Raw genomic sequence first — 18,341 nt, forward strand, 5'->3', positions numbered from 1 at the left:
AGTCGAACACTTTCCTGTCATTAGCTCTGGGGGTATGGTTGTGATTCAGGGCCTTTGGCATCTTACTTGCATGGGTTCGCACCAGGTGCTCCAATTTCTTCACACCCCCCAAAAAAGACTTGCCTGGGTGTGACTGGCTACTGTAAAGAGCTTCTTTCTCTGTGGGCACCAGTCATTGATGTTATTATGCAACAAGCTGTTTTTTCACCTGAAACCAAATCGGGCAGAGACTTAGTCAAGCATTGATTATGAAAACGTAGACTGTAAGCTATTGAAAGAAGAATGTGAAAAATGTGGCAGCTATTGGTATCTTGCAGAGTTGGGCAACCCTGGCTGTGGAAAACTGCAGTCTAGTTGGGCTTATCAAGACAGGGAATCTGTGAGTCTTGTTAAGGTTATTGGTTCTGTTTAGTCAGGAATAGCCAACTGTTGTGGAGATCTAGAGTGAGTTGGCATTTTCATTTCAAATGATCTCTGAACTGATTCATTTAAGGATTTGGTCAACAGTAACTTGTTCCAAGTGCTCAGAAATGTATTATTTGTTGTGCTGTGGCTCTGAGACCAGGGCTGGATACCTCCAACACATTTCTCCAAACTTTGGTTTGGATGGAGTGAGCAGTTGTTTTCTCTGGCCAAGATACTTGAAAGGGAGGGTTAAAGACATGACCCGGTAATGAAATAAGTAAAATGAAGACCAGGGATTAAGATTCGCAATGCACAGAACACAGGAAGAGTAACAGTTATATGCAGTATACATCTTGCCTTTCATCTGGAAATAGTGGTTTTCATAATAAAAGCAGAAGTGAGAACAGCAGTAGTTCTCTCATTTGAATCTAACCTTACAAGTACAGTACGAAAGTGCTTAGTGGTGTTTGTTGACATTTGAAAGATGGTGGGGACTTGTTTTGTTGATGGAGCAGAACTGCGCCCCAGTCAGCAAGATCTGTGCTAATGAAATTCCTTATGGATGTGCTTGGCATTTGGCACAGACCGGTTACTTCAGAGTGTTCAGTAAACAAGGCAAGGTCCTCGATTGAGACTGGGGTCAATTATTTTGTGAGCTCATGCCCCCTTTTAATTGGTTTCCACAGTCCCGCCAATAGTGAATGATTTACCTCATTCTGAAAGGTTAATAGGTTTCGGTCTGCATTGCGCTCTTTTACAAATGATAAATACACCTTGTTACAGGCTAGGCTGAGGGTTTTTTACCTTTTTTTACTGTGTTTATTTGCAAAACAAAAAAGAACAAAAGTATCACCATGAGGGCCTTATGTGGGATTGGAAGTTATTTTATTTTTCTATTGTGTTGCGTCTATTTAGAGTTCCAAAAATTATTATATCACATTAGTTATAGATAGATAAGACTTTATTAATCCTGTAGGGAAACTGATGAAATTGATTATCGTTGTCACTGTAGTCTTAAATCATTAAGCCGACTTAATTTTTATGCACAAGAAATTATCCTGTAATATACTGTTATAAACTTATAACTTACAATTTGGCTTCTCTCCTAATTGGCAGGTATGTGGTAGTGTGCAGATGACATTAAATCAAATTTAGAAATTACTTGAATTTAAATTCAATCCTGTATTGAATTTGTATTTTCAGTCTGTCGAGAACCATTGCTCATGTTGTAACTGTGTTTAATGTTTTACAAAAACAAAGGATACGCCAGACATTACATGATTTATTTGTTATCCAGTTTAGAGCAATTACAGTCATCTCTTGTCTCTGTAAGCACACTGATGCTGGACAAGGTACTCTGTGTATCATGGGGGATATCACAGCTTGATTGAATCTGAAAAATATTGTACCTTGTACTTCAAACCTTTCTCAATAAATAATTTAAACATTAGAAAGAATGCTATCCAGATGTATCTTAGAAAACCTCTTTCTATGCTTCAGATTGGTTCATATGTATTATTACTTTCTACAACATTTTATTACAAAACCTATTGAGAAAAGTAGTCAGGAAAATCTTTTTTTGCTCATGATATCCAATTCCTCTTCTCTGTGTCTTGACTTTAAAATGACGTGACGTTAGAATTGTGTTAGTGGAGTTACAAACAACTGCTTCTTCAGCCTTGTTGCTGTTATTAATAATAATAAATGATTGTAGGAGCTTCTTTGGCTTCATATTACGGATATCTCTCTGCTTGCAGCAGCAGGATTTTTAATGAATTTTGCCTGTATTTGCGAGAGGTTATCTCTGTTTTTGGTAATGTACTGTGACACGTACTGAAAAATTAATCTCGGTAAATGAAAAGCTCACATTGTATATTTGAAGGTGGGATCATTACGGTGTCAAGTAGGACAGAACAGGGCGTGCTAATAGTTTAAGCCGACCCCTCTCTCGCAAGCGGTCTCCCTCCCGCCAGCCGTGTAACTGGAAGTCCTGCCTGTTTCATAGGATAGGACCCTCAGCCTCGTCTTGTGATTTTGAAATTGAATTTGTTGGGGTTTTTTTTAAATGGATTTGTATTGAACATTTTGAACTGATCCTTGCTCCCGCTCGTCTTTGATTTCAGGGTGGTGTTGAAACGACTGCTCCCACCCGCTCCTGGCATGGAGGCATGACGCGAGCTCCTGGAAGGCTGCAGTTTTCGGCCCCTCGCTCGTCTGATGGTGCATCATGGAGCTGAAGGTCTGGGTGGACGGGGTTCAGAGAATTGTTTGCGGAGTCACAGAAGCCACGACCTGCCAGGAGGTGGTGATCGCACTCGCCCAAGCGATAGGTAAGAGTGAATGCAGTCGGATGTACTGTATACAGCCAGAAGAGTGGTCCAACCTTCCACACCGTTCTGCGTGTTAAGAGGACTCTTTTCCGAAAGACAAGCCATGTTACTATACCCAGCTGAAGTCCTGGATATCCGTTAGTTTAATTTCTGGAAGACGTGGCCTTACTGTCGTCGGAACAAAGTTCAAACCCGTTTTTATCTGTAGCTGACGTTCTCTGCTTTGGCTTTCCTTTGAAACAGCAGAAGGTATTATTTTTTTTTCTCCACCAACCTATGTGTAGACATTCTGTTAGAAATGCAAAGAAAGGCTCAAAGCTGTGAAAGAGCAGAATTTTGATCTGTTTATTTAGAGCTGCAGCTGAAGTATAAGAAACTTGTGGGTTTCCTTGGCTCTCTTAAATAAAAATAAGAACCTAACAGTGTGTAACTCATCTTCTTTTTAAATGCTGGAGACAATTTATCACTGGTACTGGAGGGATCGTTTCCATTTCTTGTTTGCAGGCTTCGGGTCTGTTTCCTGTTATTTGAAGCCGTTCCTAATTGGGCTAAATCACAGTGTCTGTGTGTGCATGGAGCCAGTGTCCTCCTAACCCCAGGGAGTGGGCTTTGCTTCCATAACCTCAAGCTCTTTACTGGTTACATTTCAGGCCCAGTTTGTAAGGGAGAATAATTAAAAGCAAGAGATGAAATAGTTTCAGATGTGACTTTTAATTTTCTGGAGGAAATCTGGGGCTTTGGTGCTTCATGACTCAGCTGCTGTTATTTCCTATCCCAGAGTGGTAGTTTTGGTTTAATCACGTCGTTCCACCTCTCTCTCGCCCACCCATCCCTAGCGAGCTGTTCGTGCCAGCTCTGTTGCTCTCTAACCCAGTTTTTACACAAGTTAAACAACACAAGTCACATCACAGAATCTGGTCTTAATTTTGGGGGAATTAAAATTAATTTGTCGTTTATTGCTAGATCCACTTCAACACTTTTTACCTGGGAAAGATGTAATTTTGTAACTATAGATTTATTAACAGAGCAAAATGCGGTTCAGATGATATTTAGAACAAAAGCACAACACAATAAGGGAACGGTGTCCAATACCAGTGCAGGTCCTTCACACTTAAAAACTTGCGTTTGCTATCAACACTGAGTCACTTCTATCATATTAGTGTTTCCAAAGACCTGTCATAAAACTGTTTTGCTATTAAGCCTGTTTTGTTACGCTTTGTTTAACTTTGTATAATCTGAGATTTCTGTCTTAAAGAATAGTTTACAGTTAGTCAAAGAATAAAATGAATATTTTGGAAATGTGTTTATGTTGATGGTATTCTCTCTTAAAATGATTGTTTTTTTTAAAGGATTCATTTTTGTCACATGAATGTTTTTTTATTTTTCATGTATTTATTTCCTGATTTGCACCGTAAGTGTTAATACCTCTGACACAAAGGTTTACACTGTGCTTTCTGTGTTAAGAATATAGCAAAATATGCATTTTACCCTGAAGTACAGACAACAGTCTTGTTTTTCTGACCGTGTTATTTCGTATCTGTTGATGAGCACGGTCTCTTTCACTCAATGTTAAGGCAATGGTAGTGGCCATCAGTGCTCACTCAGAAGGTCTTCAGTTTTCCTCGGCCATTCAGTGGGCTGTGTGTATGAGGCAGTCCAGTGAAACATCGTAAGTGCACCTGGCTCATTGTTTTGTCCTAAGAGCCACGCTTCCTGAATAAATGGAACAAAGTACAAAAAGACAATAACAAAATGTGAAAGCACCACTTGACAGCATGCATGTTTCTGTGTCGGGTAAGCTTATCAACCCTGAATGAGGTAGGGTCTTGCTCATTGTTACACAGTTTTTAAAGGTCTTCCAGAGACAGTGTGGTTTCTGCTGCATATATGCATTGCAATCATAAAGTTTTGAACAGCTGTGTTTTATATGAATTATGTAGTAGGCTGTTCTCTGCAGTCTAGGTTATTTTCCTGCATGTATTTATTTTTTCCATTTCTTCAGCATCATCCACTAATACCACTTACTGTAAGTGCAGTAATAAGAAACAGCTTAGAAAAAAGCTATGCAATGCTGAATACTGTTGGAGCATATTGCATTTATTTAAAGTTATGAGGTTATTTAAAATTACAAGTGAATTGTATACACTATTAAACTTCATCCGCATAAAATAGCTATTTTTAAAACACTTCTGATTATGATCCTTTGTTTCTAAAGCAGCAGATGATTAGTACTACATCATCCCATCTGATTCAAGAGCAGAGCTTGTATATGTTCAGTAATAACTGGATTTGTGTCCTAATGCATATTTGCAAATTTCCCTTCTTTGAAGTAATGGATATATATGCTATAGGTTTTACATGGCAGTTTCTCAATAGCTGGCCTCTAGTCCTTGTCTGCATCTTGACATTTTTCTTGTGCATTCTCTATAGTTTATCATCTGTAAGGAAAGGCAGGCAGTGACTTATTCATGCTCTTAACACAGAATGCAATATGCTTTTTTTACCATTTGTCCTGCTTTATTTCATCTTGTTGTGCATAGCTTAATAGATTTTGGATCAAATGTGTCTGACATAAAGTAAGACAGCCAAACACCAGTGAACCAGTAGTAATTAATCTTTCCAAGTGAATAAGGAGTGAAGGATCCAAGCAGACAGTCTGAAAATCAGCTGGAGGTAGAACAAATCATATTCTCCCCAAATCCCTCTGAGAATGGGCAGTAATCGCAACCCCTACCAAAGCAGCACTGTGAGTCTGCTGCCATTACTTAAAGCAATTCTTATTAGTTGAAAACATTTCACTGACATAGCGTTTCTATCTCATGTGCGCAATAAAAAATGAAGCAGATTCACAGGTTCTGTGAGACTGTAGTGCAGATGATCAGAATATTCCTTTCTATGCTGTCTTGTGACGTCATTCAGTTTTCCTGTGGCAATTGTCTTCATTTAACACTGTTCCGTCTGGTCAGGCATTCATTATTTCCACTGAGCTCATCCACGTTCCTCAAAGTTGTCATTGTTAATCAATTGATGGATATCCCTCTAAAATAGAATGAAAAAGGAATTTGGCCAGTCACGTCTTCTCAGAGTGCATTTCTACAGCGTCTTGTCTTTTCAGGCCTGGATTTTTTATTTTTTGCACATCATTTACGGGTACATTGGACTTGCCGTTGAATTAATTTTTGCCTGGCATGGCAAAGGGGTTGTACCGCGTGAAAGATGGGTTTTGTAGCTCCGTTAAGCTCTATCGTCCATTAACTTTTTTCTTTGTTTTCATAGGATTTTCTTCAGGCTTAGTACTATTTCTTGCACTGTATTCTCAAAGAAATTTGTTACCAGGGCACTTGAAACATTTTCTCATCATGTACCATTGCTGAGATGTCTGTTGCCACAGCTGTGGGCATTAGATCCAGCATTTGTCACGATCAACCGTACTCCGATTTTACTTGTCTTGTCCTGGCAGTCTGAATACCACGATGCTACTGGACAGGAATTATTAGGCTAATAAAAATGTAAGTTAAGAGTCATACCTGTGGCTTTTAATTCAAATTTCTTCTCTGGGCTTGCTCTGGAAAAAGAAAATTTTCATCGTCCTGCCCCTTTTGTGTGAGAAGTAGGATAATAGATTCTTTAAAATATCAAGGATTCAGTTTTATTATAGAATCTTACATTTATATTCATTAATATGTAATTAATTCATTAATATGTCACTACCTATGTGGTGATTCAGTTCAAGGACACAGAAATAGAATCCTTCACTCTTACACACTGTGTAGGTCTTCAGCTACTAAGGATTTGCCTTAGTTTTCCGTTTGTGACCCTTCAGTAGGTGAGGCTGGTTTAATTGTTAATTGCTACTAATGCAGTTTAATTAGCCATATTCCTGAACTGCTTTATGAAAAAAGTGGTTAATTGCAGTGCAAAATTGATCCTATTAATGTACTGCCTCAATGCACTGCAATCTTTTGGAGTGAATCCCATAAATCTTTAACAAAACCAAACAAATTTATGAAGTCAAATGTTGAAATTGACTTAGTTATTGTTCTTTTTCATTTTTTATTTTTTTTACATATTTATGTTTCAGTTTCTGAATGTTAGACTGGCATCAACAGAGTTCTGACTACAGAGTAAGAAGGTTGAGTAATTAGCTGAAAACTAAATTATACGCACTGGAAAATTACAAAGCTTTATTCAGGACAGGCATGAACTGCCTTTTCCCTCCTCTTGCTGGTAATGGTCTGATTAGCTTGAGGTTGATTGACAGGTAGTTATTAAGGGAGGGGAAGCAGCTGGCCAAAGCTACAACTTCAATATGAACGCTGATTAAACCGGCACCACCACTCAAGCCACTATCTCGTGTTTCTTCTCCATTTGCAGGGATACTTCACAAAACCACAACATGAATTGTACATTAGTAATGGAAAATAGGATCTTACGCTGTTGAAAGATTTGAAGCCCCCTCGGGTATAATTCAAGTGTGCACATTTTAAAATGTAAAAAAGCAGATTGCGCGTGGACTTCAGTTCAAACTTTCTTGTTTCCTAAAGGCTTTTCTACATGCAATTTATTTTTTTTTATGCTGGAAAATTCCGCAAAGTCTTTCAAAACCGAGCCTGCTTGATTTACACCTCGCGCTTAAATGCGTTATAGCAAGATGTCCTGTACAATCTGACACTACCCCGAGGCGCTGACGGCCCCCGCTTCTCTGCTTGTAGGTCGGACTGGAAGGTACACGCTGATCGAGAAGTGGAGGGAGACCGAGAGACACCTAGCTCCGCACGAGAACCCCATCATCTCCCTGAATAAATGGGGCCAGTACGCCAGCGACGTTCAGCTCATCCTGAAGAGGACCGGGCCCTCGCTGAGCGAGAGGCCCACCTCGGACAGCATGGCTCGCATCCCGGAGAGGACTTTATACCGGCAGAGCCTACCCCCTCTGGCCAAGCTCCGGCCCCAGAGCGACAAGTCGCTGAAGCGCAAGGAGCCCAAACGGAAGTCGTTGACCTTCACGGGCGGCGCCAAGGGCCTGATGGACATCTTCGGGAAGGGCAAAGAGGCCGAGGGGAAGCACAAGGCGCTGAACGGTAACTCCCCGCGGGCCGGCACGGAGGAGCTGTGCAGGCTGGTGAAGCTGCAGAAGGAGAAGCTGCAGGCCCTGGAGCGGCGGCTGGAGAGCCATGAGGCCGAGCTGCGGCTCTGGGCCGAGAAGAACGGCGGGGGCGCCTGCGGCCTGGAGGAGGAGGTCCTGCGGCTGGAGCAGCGGGTGAAGAAGAACGAGGTGGAGATCGAGGAGGAGGAGTTCTGGGAGAACGAGCTGCAGATCGAGCAGGAGAACGAGAAGCAGCTGAGGGAGCAGCTGCAGGACATGAGGCGCCGGATCCAGGAGTGCGAGGGCAAGCTGGCGGAGTACCTGGCCAAGATCCAGGGCATGGAAGCGGGCATCGAGGCCGAGAAGCTCCAGCAGGAGATGCAGGAGACGCAGCAGGTCGACGAGGAGGAGGTGAAGGCGAAGATCCTGAAGGCGAAGAGGGAGCTGGAGAGCCAGGCGCAGCACACAGCCAGGCTAGAGAGCAGCTGCCGAGCGGTCGAGAGGTCTCTCGGACATGCCACCAGGAGGTTGCAGGTAAGACGGACTAAAAGCGATGCGTGGTGTGATTGGAAAGTGGTCCAAAAGGAACTGTTTTAGAGATAGAAAGTCAGAAAATCCTCCCTAAAAACAAAAAAATATATTTTGTTTACTGCTGTGGTCGCGTACAGTATATGTGTGTATATATATAGTGACTGCAGTGACTAATCTATTAAAATTGAGTAAATTGTTGTTTTTTTCCTTCTCACTTTCTTTAGATGGGTAATGTAGAGTACAAGACTTTCCTTCTTTGTCCTCCCATATTTGAGGGAGATTGCATTGTGTGCCATTGAGAATTGAAGAAAACATAAATTTTAAATGTTCTGCTCTCTAGTTTAGGCTGCTCTTGAGTAATTTGAATTGTACTTTTACCATTTGTTTATTTAGATTTGCCACACTACATTGAGCTTTGTTTGTTGATGACACAACTTGATTGTTGAAAATTTTAGTACAATTCGAACAGTTAGTATGTTTATTTTATTAAAAAAGGACTGAAGAAATCTTCCAGAGACTTCACATTGTTTGTCCAAACATTATAATCATTTTTGGGAGAATTTGAGACGCTGGCCTTCAGATTAGTATCTAACAAGCCTGACTGCATCTAAAGAGGCCAACTATTCTATAGTGGAGATTTAATATTCTGCTACCTTGTTCAGCTCAGTTATTTTGCATATATTTCTCCCCTAGTGAAAGTGGTACAATTGTGGCTTTAAAAGCGAACTTCAGTCCCAATTTCTTAGAGCGGTTATTAAATCTGTAACAAATTATACAAATAATGAATTTAATACAAATACCGAATTAAGCACAACATTGTGAACTTTGTGCAAGTGCTGTATAGGCGCCATGTTGTCGCATCGTGACAGGCGAGACCGAGAGTTTGAGAGAGTTCTGTCTTAAACCGGCCCTTCCAGCTCACTAGTCACTGTAATGACATATAATGCAATGTATGAGCAAGTGAGTACAGGTTGTGCAGCATTAACAAGTTGTATTTGTCAGCAAAATTGTCTCAAAGTCAGGACTAAAAGATGTATTAACAAGCCTGCTTGTTTACAATGTAATAGGGCCACTTCACTGTTACCTCATTCTGAATCGCAGACAATGACGGCAACATGGTGCTGCGCATACCTGGAAATTGTCTATTTTGTGCTGTAAATTGACGGTTTTACATGTTACTGTGGACATTTTACTTTACATTTTACTTTGGTTTTAAGTGCTCTTGTCATTGACGATTCTTTATAACCCCGAAATATAAGCATAGCGTTGCAGCTCCCCTTTGAGAGAAACATTTTAAATACAATGAATACCTTTTATTTATATAAATCAAAGTAGTATTGACATCCAAGTGGACTGTGCCTAGTTCTAATAACTAAAAAGTTCCACCAACTTTTTTCTTTTACCAGGACACAGCCTAATTAAAGATTGGAATTAATTTTTTTTAAATCACTCCAAGGAGTCTTAATTTCTAGTTCTGGATGGAGGGGAAAAAGGTATGTATGTACTCAGAGGTGAAGATGGTCCATCTTACTTAATCGTATGTCGCTCCCCTTCTCTGGCCTTTTCACTAATTTCTTGTGCTATTGCTGAGAGAGCATCCAGGGTGATGTGACAGGACTCTTCACTTGGAGGCTTGAATGGACTTCACAGATCACAGCCCTTGACTTCACCACCAAGTTATTCTTACTACATGTCAGATGGAAGCAGCAGGCACACAGGATGTTTGCCTACATATGGCAGAATCATTTGGTTGTGGACACTATTAGAGCCAGCTGGACCTTTTGTCCAGTTTTGAAGTCCTCTGGGCATGGGCCTGTCTGTGCCTTTACTTTCTTTTTTGTGTCATGAATCAATAGAAAATAGTTTGTTAATATTAAAGGTTTGTCTGTTGCCAGCACAGCTTTCACGATCCAGGAAAGCACTAAACACAAGGAAAGGACTATCTTGCATGAGGCCTACAGGCAGTGAGCAGTGTCAGTATATCCTAACGTCACAAAAAGGCCCCCCTACTCTACTGGTTGGAAAAAAAATTAGTAACACATACTGTAAAGTCGCGTGAGTGGTGGTTGAATTTGAAATCCAGGCATCATGGTTTCAACCTGGATTATATCACCACCTAACTGTGACCTGTATTCCCCAGTTGCTATTGCAAAATTGACTGACGGCAAAGGCCAGGTGGGATAAGTCAGGAGCTCTTTCTTGCTGTCAGCGGCCTCCCTGGGGCTGGCAGGCTTATAGGACTATCTGTGAGGGAGGCACATGTCTCTTCAGTTCGGCACTGAATCTCCCGCACCGGGCTCTGGTGCCTGTAGTGTTTCATGAAATGAGTGGCTTGAAGGTATCATTATGTTGTCGCAGTGGCACCAGAAATCCCTTGTCTTGCCACGAGTGAGAGTTTGTGCAAATTGTGATTGGAAAGCAGCCCTTCCTGCTCACTAGTTCTTGTAAGCAAATGAGAAACCTGTTCTCCTAACAACATTATGAGTGTATTTTAGTTGGTTGGAAGGTTGTTCTTTTTTTGCAATACTTAAATGTATCCAAGAAGTGAAAATATTTATTAATATAGTAGTAGAGTTCACTTGGTCTAAAACATGTCTACAGTGCGCTCAGAATCGCAGACAATGGCGAATATGGAGCTGTGTATACTTTGAAACTGTCTCTTGTGTTGTGAATTGGAGGTTGTACACGTTACTGTGTACTTGGTAGTTTCAGTGTGGTTTGAGAATCATTCATCATTGCCAATTCATTATAACCCGGAATACAAACGGCACTGCAGTGCCCCTTTAAAAATTTGTTTAAACACTCATGAGGATGTGTTGTCTTTCTTTTACTCTAGCTGCTTGTGATCGCAGCTTTTGGAGCAGTGTGAAACCAGAAAACCCGCTCCGGTCCCATTGTTCTCTGTGCGCGTGAGTAGCCGATGTGCTAGATGCTCACTTCTGTGTGCGCTGAATTGTTCCCCCAGGAGAAGGAGCAGGAGCTCGAGCAGCTCACCAAGGAGCTGAGGCAAGTGAACCTGCAGCAGTTCATTCAGCAGACCGGAACCAAGGTCACTGTGCTGCCAGCGGAGCCCAGCCTGGAAGAGTCGGCCCTGTCAGAGCTGGGGAAAGGTGAATACCTGGAGCTCCCCAACGGGCTACATGGGCTGTATGGCCCCCTCTCGTTTGTAACCCTTCTTATGTTCTTAACGAAGCAGATTTCCAACCACGGACTCGTTACTTTTTTTTTATCCATGCGCTGAACAGTGGTCAGTGTCGGGGTGTTTTCTAACGGCACATTTCTGTGAATCATGGAATATATTAATCTTAATAAGCTCTGACTACAATGATAGAACATAGACCTTTCTAAAAAGACAGCTAATCCTGCCTTGTTTATAATAACCCAATGGCAAGGGCTAATGTTTATTTCTTCATCCATGTTCTTCTTTGGTTTATTAACAGTGATCTAGCATATATATGGCTTGGACTGTCATTTGGAATTATCAGTCTTCTTTCTTTGCCTTTTTTTTAAGAGATACAACATTAATGCAAGTGAGATCATGTTTCCTGTAGAATATACTCACTCCCATGATGTGAAGTATTTAAGCATTGCTTCTTATGAGCATTGATGAACACCAAGGTGATAGAGACAAGGCTCCTTTTAGAATACTGCTTTGCTTATAACTAATTCATTTCAGGGACAGATGGGAAGCAGTACCTCTGATTGCAACAATTTCTACTTAATCCCTTTTCTCAGGAGCAACAGCTGACTGTCAGTGAAAAGTCTTATGAAGTCTTGTGGTACCATTAGTCACTCTGATTTTATTACTCATAGTGCACTTTATTTGATTGTTTCATTGGCTTTCAAGAATGATCAAGAGGAGTCGGAAAAGGGATTTGGATTTGTACACATGAATACACCAGCATCTGGGTAGCTGGACTGGATGGAGCTGAGAGAAATGTCTCTGAGCTAAGCTCACACATCGTCTGTGGTGTCTTATCCTGCATATTATTGCTCTGTTGCTTCAGGAAGAAATTTCCTCAGAATGTTAACGGTAGAGTGGGCTGAAATAAAAAAAATGTATGGTCTTATTTAGTGTGTCCAGTGAGCTCAAAAAAAGTCTGATGTGCCATTATCATCTCCTGACGTGTCATTACAGCCACCTGCTGGCGACCTGGGGTACAGCAGCTCTGGTTTTCTTCACTGGTTTTAAATCCACAAGCTGCAGTGAATTAACAGACCTTACTAGAATTAGTAGTCTTCATTTATTTGTGTTTCATGATTCTCAGTGATATATCATATTTGTTTGTATTTACTATATGTAGATGTTTGGTGGTGTGTTTGTGAAGGGTTTCTTGCCTTTTGCTGTGACCTTCAAACACTTGTCTTCTCATGATTCATCCTGAGAGCTCCTTAAGGGAAATCAAGGAAGAAATTTCTAATGCCCCATGCTGATTTGGTCCTGATCCCTCCTTTAATTGCAGGGTGATGTGCAAGATGCAAAACCCTTCACCGTTTTTTTTTAGTTACTTTAATGAGATGCACACATGCTCTTGCTTTCAGTAAGTGGAGTCTAACTCGTGCACACGCATCTCTTTAAGAAATCAAGGATTAATCTGTAACCTTCTCAGATGTGCTCACGCCCCTCTCTCTGTTGTGTGCAGAGTCGGACTCCCCGTCGAGCTCGCTGAAGCGGCCCTCCTCCTCTCGCCAGCTGCCCAGCAACCTGCGCATTCTGCAAAACCCACTCACCTCTGGGTTCAACCCTGAGGGCATCTATGTTTGAGTTCTTGAACATCCTTCCATGGGTGAAAAAGAGTCACGGGTGCCCCATCACGTTCTTCCAGTGCCACAGGACTGTGCTCTGATGGAGAGGCCAGTGCGAGTCTTCCTGTCCTGCCGGTTTCTGTCGGCTGGGACCCAACTCTGCTCAGACGTTGGATCACTAGGCCACAGCCCTCACTGATATGCAGAGGTGGACTTTGCTGAGGCATAAAATGTGTGTGTATGTATGGACTGACAAAGCCTATTGAAATTTTAAAGAGTTGAATGCTACAGGCTTGTTCCAGGTCTCGGGTTTTCCAGCTGAGCAGTGTGTCTTCTGCCGAGAGTCGAGCCTGTATATAATTAACGCAGGCAAAACTGGCATCTGATTTGACCTTTTTTAATCTACACGATGTTATTCTAGCTAAACCTGTTTCTTCATCTCGCTGCACACCAGCAGCAAGTATTAGAGCTTAAGAACAACTATTATCACTGTTCCTTTTGTTGTTTACATTCTTTTTCAGCAAGTACCTAAGTCTGTGAAAACAAAAATAAAGAAGCCTTATGTGCTTGTTGTTCTGAATCTCGACAGAAATGTCCTGATCTGCCCGGTAGACACTTAGCCCATCTTAGCCTTAGAAAGTGTTTAGCTGTAACTTAATGGGTTCTTCAGTTAAACACAGTATTATCGCTGTAGCTGCAGAAGTACGTCATTTCTAGGCTTTTGCTAAACATCGTTCACTTGGAATGGGTTTCCAAGAATCCAATAGGATGTTAAGTTGTGTCCTAGTAAAGAATAGTTCTTTGTTAATCTTTTTCTAAAAGTTTGGATGTTCCAGCTCTCCTATGAAAATAGTCTACATCAAACCACATTTCCAGAAACTACACAGTTCATGCTGATGCCTGAACTACCCCACCAGCATCATCACCTGCCACATTGCGTTTACATGTTTTTAAGAAACTGGAGTGGACTAAGTCTGTATATTGCACAAGCCAAGGAGAATCTGCCAGGCAAATATAAGCTTTATAGGAGGAGGGATTTCCCAGTACAAGCAGTATTGGTTAAGGGACTATAGAGGAGGAGAGCCAGATGAGACTGGTTTCCCCTTATTGATTTTTCTGATATTCTGTCTCTTGTCTGGTGCATTCAGAATATGAACCTGCTTTTATCACAGGCCTTCTGGCCTGGTGATCAAAGCAGGGTTGCTGTCGCTCAATTTCATCCTCCATTTTCTTCCTTTTCGAAATTTCAGGCTCCATGCTTACTTGCAGAACTGATTAGAACTTCAGCACCAGAAAACGTCTATAATTTCCAGACATTTCTCTTGATTCATGCCCGCAAAACAAAAGGTTTTATCATGTTCCTCTTCAGAGAGTTGTATGTACAATAAAATAAATTGTGGTACATTGTTGAAACAGGAATAAAATTGGTAGGAACAGTACTATATAGTATGAGAAGTGGGTAAAGGCAGTGTTGTCTAAACTAAAAGCAGGTAGAAGTTGTTTTCCCATGTTAACTTCTCTGACACCTGCGACCTGACAGTACCAGCAAAGTTCACCTAAAGTCAGGTATTGCTCTGGGAGTTGGCGAAAGGCTAGATTTTTCTCCACTTCTGGTTTCACGACAGCTCGAGCTCTGAAGGATGGGAGGCCGGCTCAAGTGGCACTCCACTCAACCCCCTGTGACTTGGCCGGCCGTGGAAATGAGGATCTGGGGTGACCTTGTCTGTGTTATTCAGAAGCAGTCAGCCATCACCTCTGTAATGAGAACTGAAACTGCACTGTGCTCTCATTCTAACTGGGCAGCTCGTGGGAAAACTAAGTTTAAAAGCAGCTAGAAGTGTACAGGCCTGAGTGGTCGTTGAAATTCAGACTGAGGTTTGATATATGGTATATCCTCATCAACCACACACTTCCCTGTTAATAGTACTATACTCTTCATTCACATTTTATATATAAAATATAGCTGTTTAGGCTACAACTTTCACGAGACTTATTAATAAATCTGAGGTGTATTTTGGCATTTGGGCTAGATACTAGAGAGACTTGATATCATAGCATTTAATTTTTTTTTTAATTTGAAGATGTAAAACAAATAAATCCCAGAAAACTGTCCTCTGATATTCACACTCCAGCTTCCCTGTAGGATTGTAATTGATAATTGAGGTTTATAAGGGGTGAACTAGTTTAGTTTGTAGGATGGCTTGAGCATGCAAACTGCAGTGCAGAGACCGATTGAATGTAGCAATAAGTGGTGGAAAGAAAAGAACTTATCTGTATGGATTGTCCCTGAAAGACTCATCTACTGTGGTATCGGTATCTTAAAATACAGCAATAAACCTTGTAGCTGATAACTGACTGACTACAGCTCTTTCACATGGAAATTGGCAAGACATTTAAATCTAACAGTCCTGAAGAAGCACATACTGTACTGATTCATCACACCTTGCACTTTATCAGATCCTTTGCTGATGTTTGAAAAGCAATCGAGATGGATTTTTTGACTCTTTAATGAAGGAACAAAAATACAGGAAGCAGTGTATTCTTTTGGTTTATGAAATTGTAGGTATTTTAATTTTGTTTGGCTTACTATATCTGTGGTTGGTTTTTATTCTTAAACTCTACACTGAAATGTGGCTTATACCTGAAAGAATTGAATGGATATGGCGTTTTTTTTGAGCAGGTGTATCTCTTAAAGGAGCTATAATTAATTTTTCTGTTTTTAATATCTCGCCATGGCTAGGTATGATGCATCCCCTTCTGTTTCCTAGGGCATTCATAATGTAGTCTTTTGGCCATGGCTGTAGTTATCTCTGTGCCACATCTTCTCTGTCTGGGTGTCTGAGACATGCTCCATGCCTTCTGTCTTCTTCGTGTTGTACAGAACTCTGTTTGTGATCTCTTTCCAAATGCAGGGTGAGGCACCTGGGACAAATCTTTTCTGCCAGTATTGATAGATCTTGAAAATGAAGTAAATCTGATTTTGAAGGTCAGATTCATGATTATCCTTTTCTAAACTGTAAACATTAATCGATTGGAAAAAGTGAGTGGCAGCGATGGTCTACAGTCGTATATATGAAATGTCAAGAGAGAGAACGTAAAAAGGCTGTCACAGCTAACTGTATTAAAACATGAAATCTGTACTTTATTTCTGTGTTTTATTTTTCTGTATCTGAATTCTTTTTTTTCTATCAATCCAATTAGTAAAATTATGGGTGCCTAAGGTAATACTGTCTCAAGGCAGTCCCAAAGTTTCAAGGTGAATTTTAGTTGTTTGCCATACAGAGGGTGAAAAGGCAAGTTAGTCCAAACTCAGTGCTAATCCTGGTCTGTAAAGTAATTTTAAGACTTTTTCAGTATTACTGCTCATTTTGTATTTTTTTTTAATCGGAACATGAAGGAAATGGGTTTGTGTAAAGGTAGCATAATGGAAATGAGTTGTTTGGGGCCAAGAACAGAAACATGCCTTGTTCAATGCAGAGTGTAAATACCAAGAGGCATTCACTAAATATTTTTTTTGAAAGTGTGTAAAATAAAACATAGCACTGTACAGCTAATCTAAACTATAACTTTTTTATTATGCGGTCTTGAAAATCAGTGTGTAAAACAGTGATGGCAGAATTCCTGTTGGCGGGAAAGGCCGGGGATGTTAGAGAGTCATGTCATGTTCTTTTTAGTGCTGCTGTAACTTGGAAGACATGTTTCTTATCTGTTAGGATATCACCAGTTATATTTTTTCTCATCCTGTGGCTTGTAATACTGGGGGGGGGGGGATGCAGTAATTGTTTTTTTTAGAACAGTGTGCTGTAAATATATTTTCCGATGGCAGATAACTGCAGAGATTTAAGCCTTTGAGTTTTATATCCTTGTAAAGTTACAGTACATATGTAAGGGGGACCTATGTCACTTGTACAACTTTAAATAACCAAAAATTAACTGAGGCCCAAAGATGTATACTGTTTTAAAAACAAAACAAAGTAGCAGTGTATGTATTCAGCATTGATTAAAGTGGATTTCTGTACTACAGATCATTTTTTCTATACAAACATTGCACAGGGGTCTACACCGTTTGTGGTTTTGTGTTTAGAATCTTCATTTTCTCCATCTTGCAGTATTCTTACAGAGAGAAAGAAAAGATGTATTTTGGATGAAGTGCAGACATTTGCAGTATTAATTCTGTATAAAAGTTATATATATATTTTTTATTATTTTCTTTCACTAATTCACAGCTGTGGAATTTTGAAATGTTATGCCTTTCTTGATGTGTAACACACTGCTGAGATGATGACGAGCATAATAAAAATAAACCATTATTCAGTGTAACCTTTTCTCTAGCTTTGTTAAGGTTTATTTTTACTATTATTTATTTATATTAATTATTTACAACTTGCAAGAAATAAATCAGGAAAACCTGCTTCTTTACAAGTTATACATGGGTAATCTTGTCTGCAGGTTACCGAAAGTTAAAGTGCTGCTTTGATGGCAAATGACATCCTGGACATTGTAACATGAAGATCGAGCAGGCTGCAAAGGAACAGGTGAAGGTTTGCTCCATGCTGAAAAGAAAGGAGACACAACATTTCGTCTGTGGAGCCTTCTTCGGTTTTGTCACGCACACCTGAAGAAAGCTCCACAGCCAAAATGTTCTCTTTTCTTTTCGGCTTAGAATAAACCTTTCCCTGTTCGTTTTAACAGGAATGCACATTGCCGTGGGATTGTTCATCAGGTGGATTGATTAAGCCCGCCGCAAGTCCTATGGTGTTACATGGAATATAATTTAAGTGTTTTGGAAAAAATGGCTTTAGAAATGCTTAAAATAAACTTTTTCTCCAGCACGCATTGAAATACTTTATGAATTAAACCGCAGTTGTCTTTAGGAATATTGAAGTAACGGTTTTAGGACACTAGAGGGCACTGTTAACTCTTCTGTCTTCTGTAACAGCCTTCTCTTCAGGGTAGCTTGGGTTATGATGACGTGTCTCGTTGAAAGGTTTAGCCCGTACTGTGGTTAATAATAGTAAATGGAAAAACACTTGAAACTTCTAATGACTGTTCTTGGAGTTCACTAAGTAACCTCGAATGCTTCTCTTCTTTTTAATGATTTCAAAGATAGAACTGCACATTACGTATGCACATCGCGTAGGCTGCAAAGGAGCAAGGAAAGGTTGAGTCCATGCTGAAAAGACAAAGGAAACAACGTTTCAGCTGTGGAGCCTTCTTCATGTGTCACCCAAAGAAGGCTCCAC

The 18,341-nt window shown here is 40.5% G+C and overlaps 1 protein-coding gene across 2 annotated transcripts in view; it reads left to right on the forward strand.

The window, feature by feature from the left end:
- Positions 1 to 17,418, forward strand: part of rassf8b (Ras association domain family member 8b) — a 63,770-nt gene extending 46,352 nt beyond the window's left edge. For both annotated transcript variants that reach the window (XM_088923744.1, XM_088923745.1), the window contains exons 2-5: positions 2,529 to 2,735; positions 7,448 to 8,355; positions 11,318 to 11,462; positions 12,996 to 17,418. In XM_088923744.1, the coding sequence (XP_088779870.1) occupies positions 2,633 to 2,735; positions 7,448 to 8,355; positions 11,318 to 11,462; positions 12,996 to 13,117 (1,278 nt within the window). In that variant the 5' untranslated portion in view covers positions 2,529 to 2,632 and the 3' untranslated portion in view covers positions 13,118 to 17,418. The remainder of the gene's footprint in view (positions 1 to 2,528; positions 2,736 to 7,447; positions 8,356 to 11,317; positions 11,463 to 12,995) is intronic.
- Positions 17,419 to 18,341: the final 923 nt, after the last annotated feature.

This window comes from Atractosteus spatula, chromosome 8 (genome assembly GCF_055471065.1).
Source record: "Atractosteus spatula isolate fAtrSpa1 chromosome 8, fAtrSpa1.hap1, whole genome shotgun sequence".
Classification (NCBI taxonomy): domain Eukaryota; kingdom Metazoa; phylum Chordata; class Actinopteri; order Semionotiformes; family Lepisosteidae; genus Atractosteus; species Atractosteus spatula.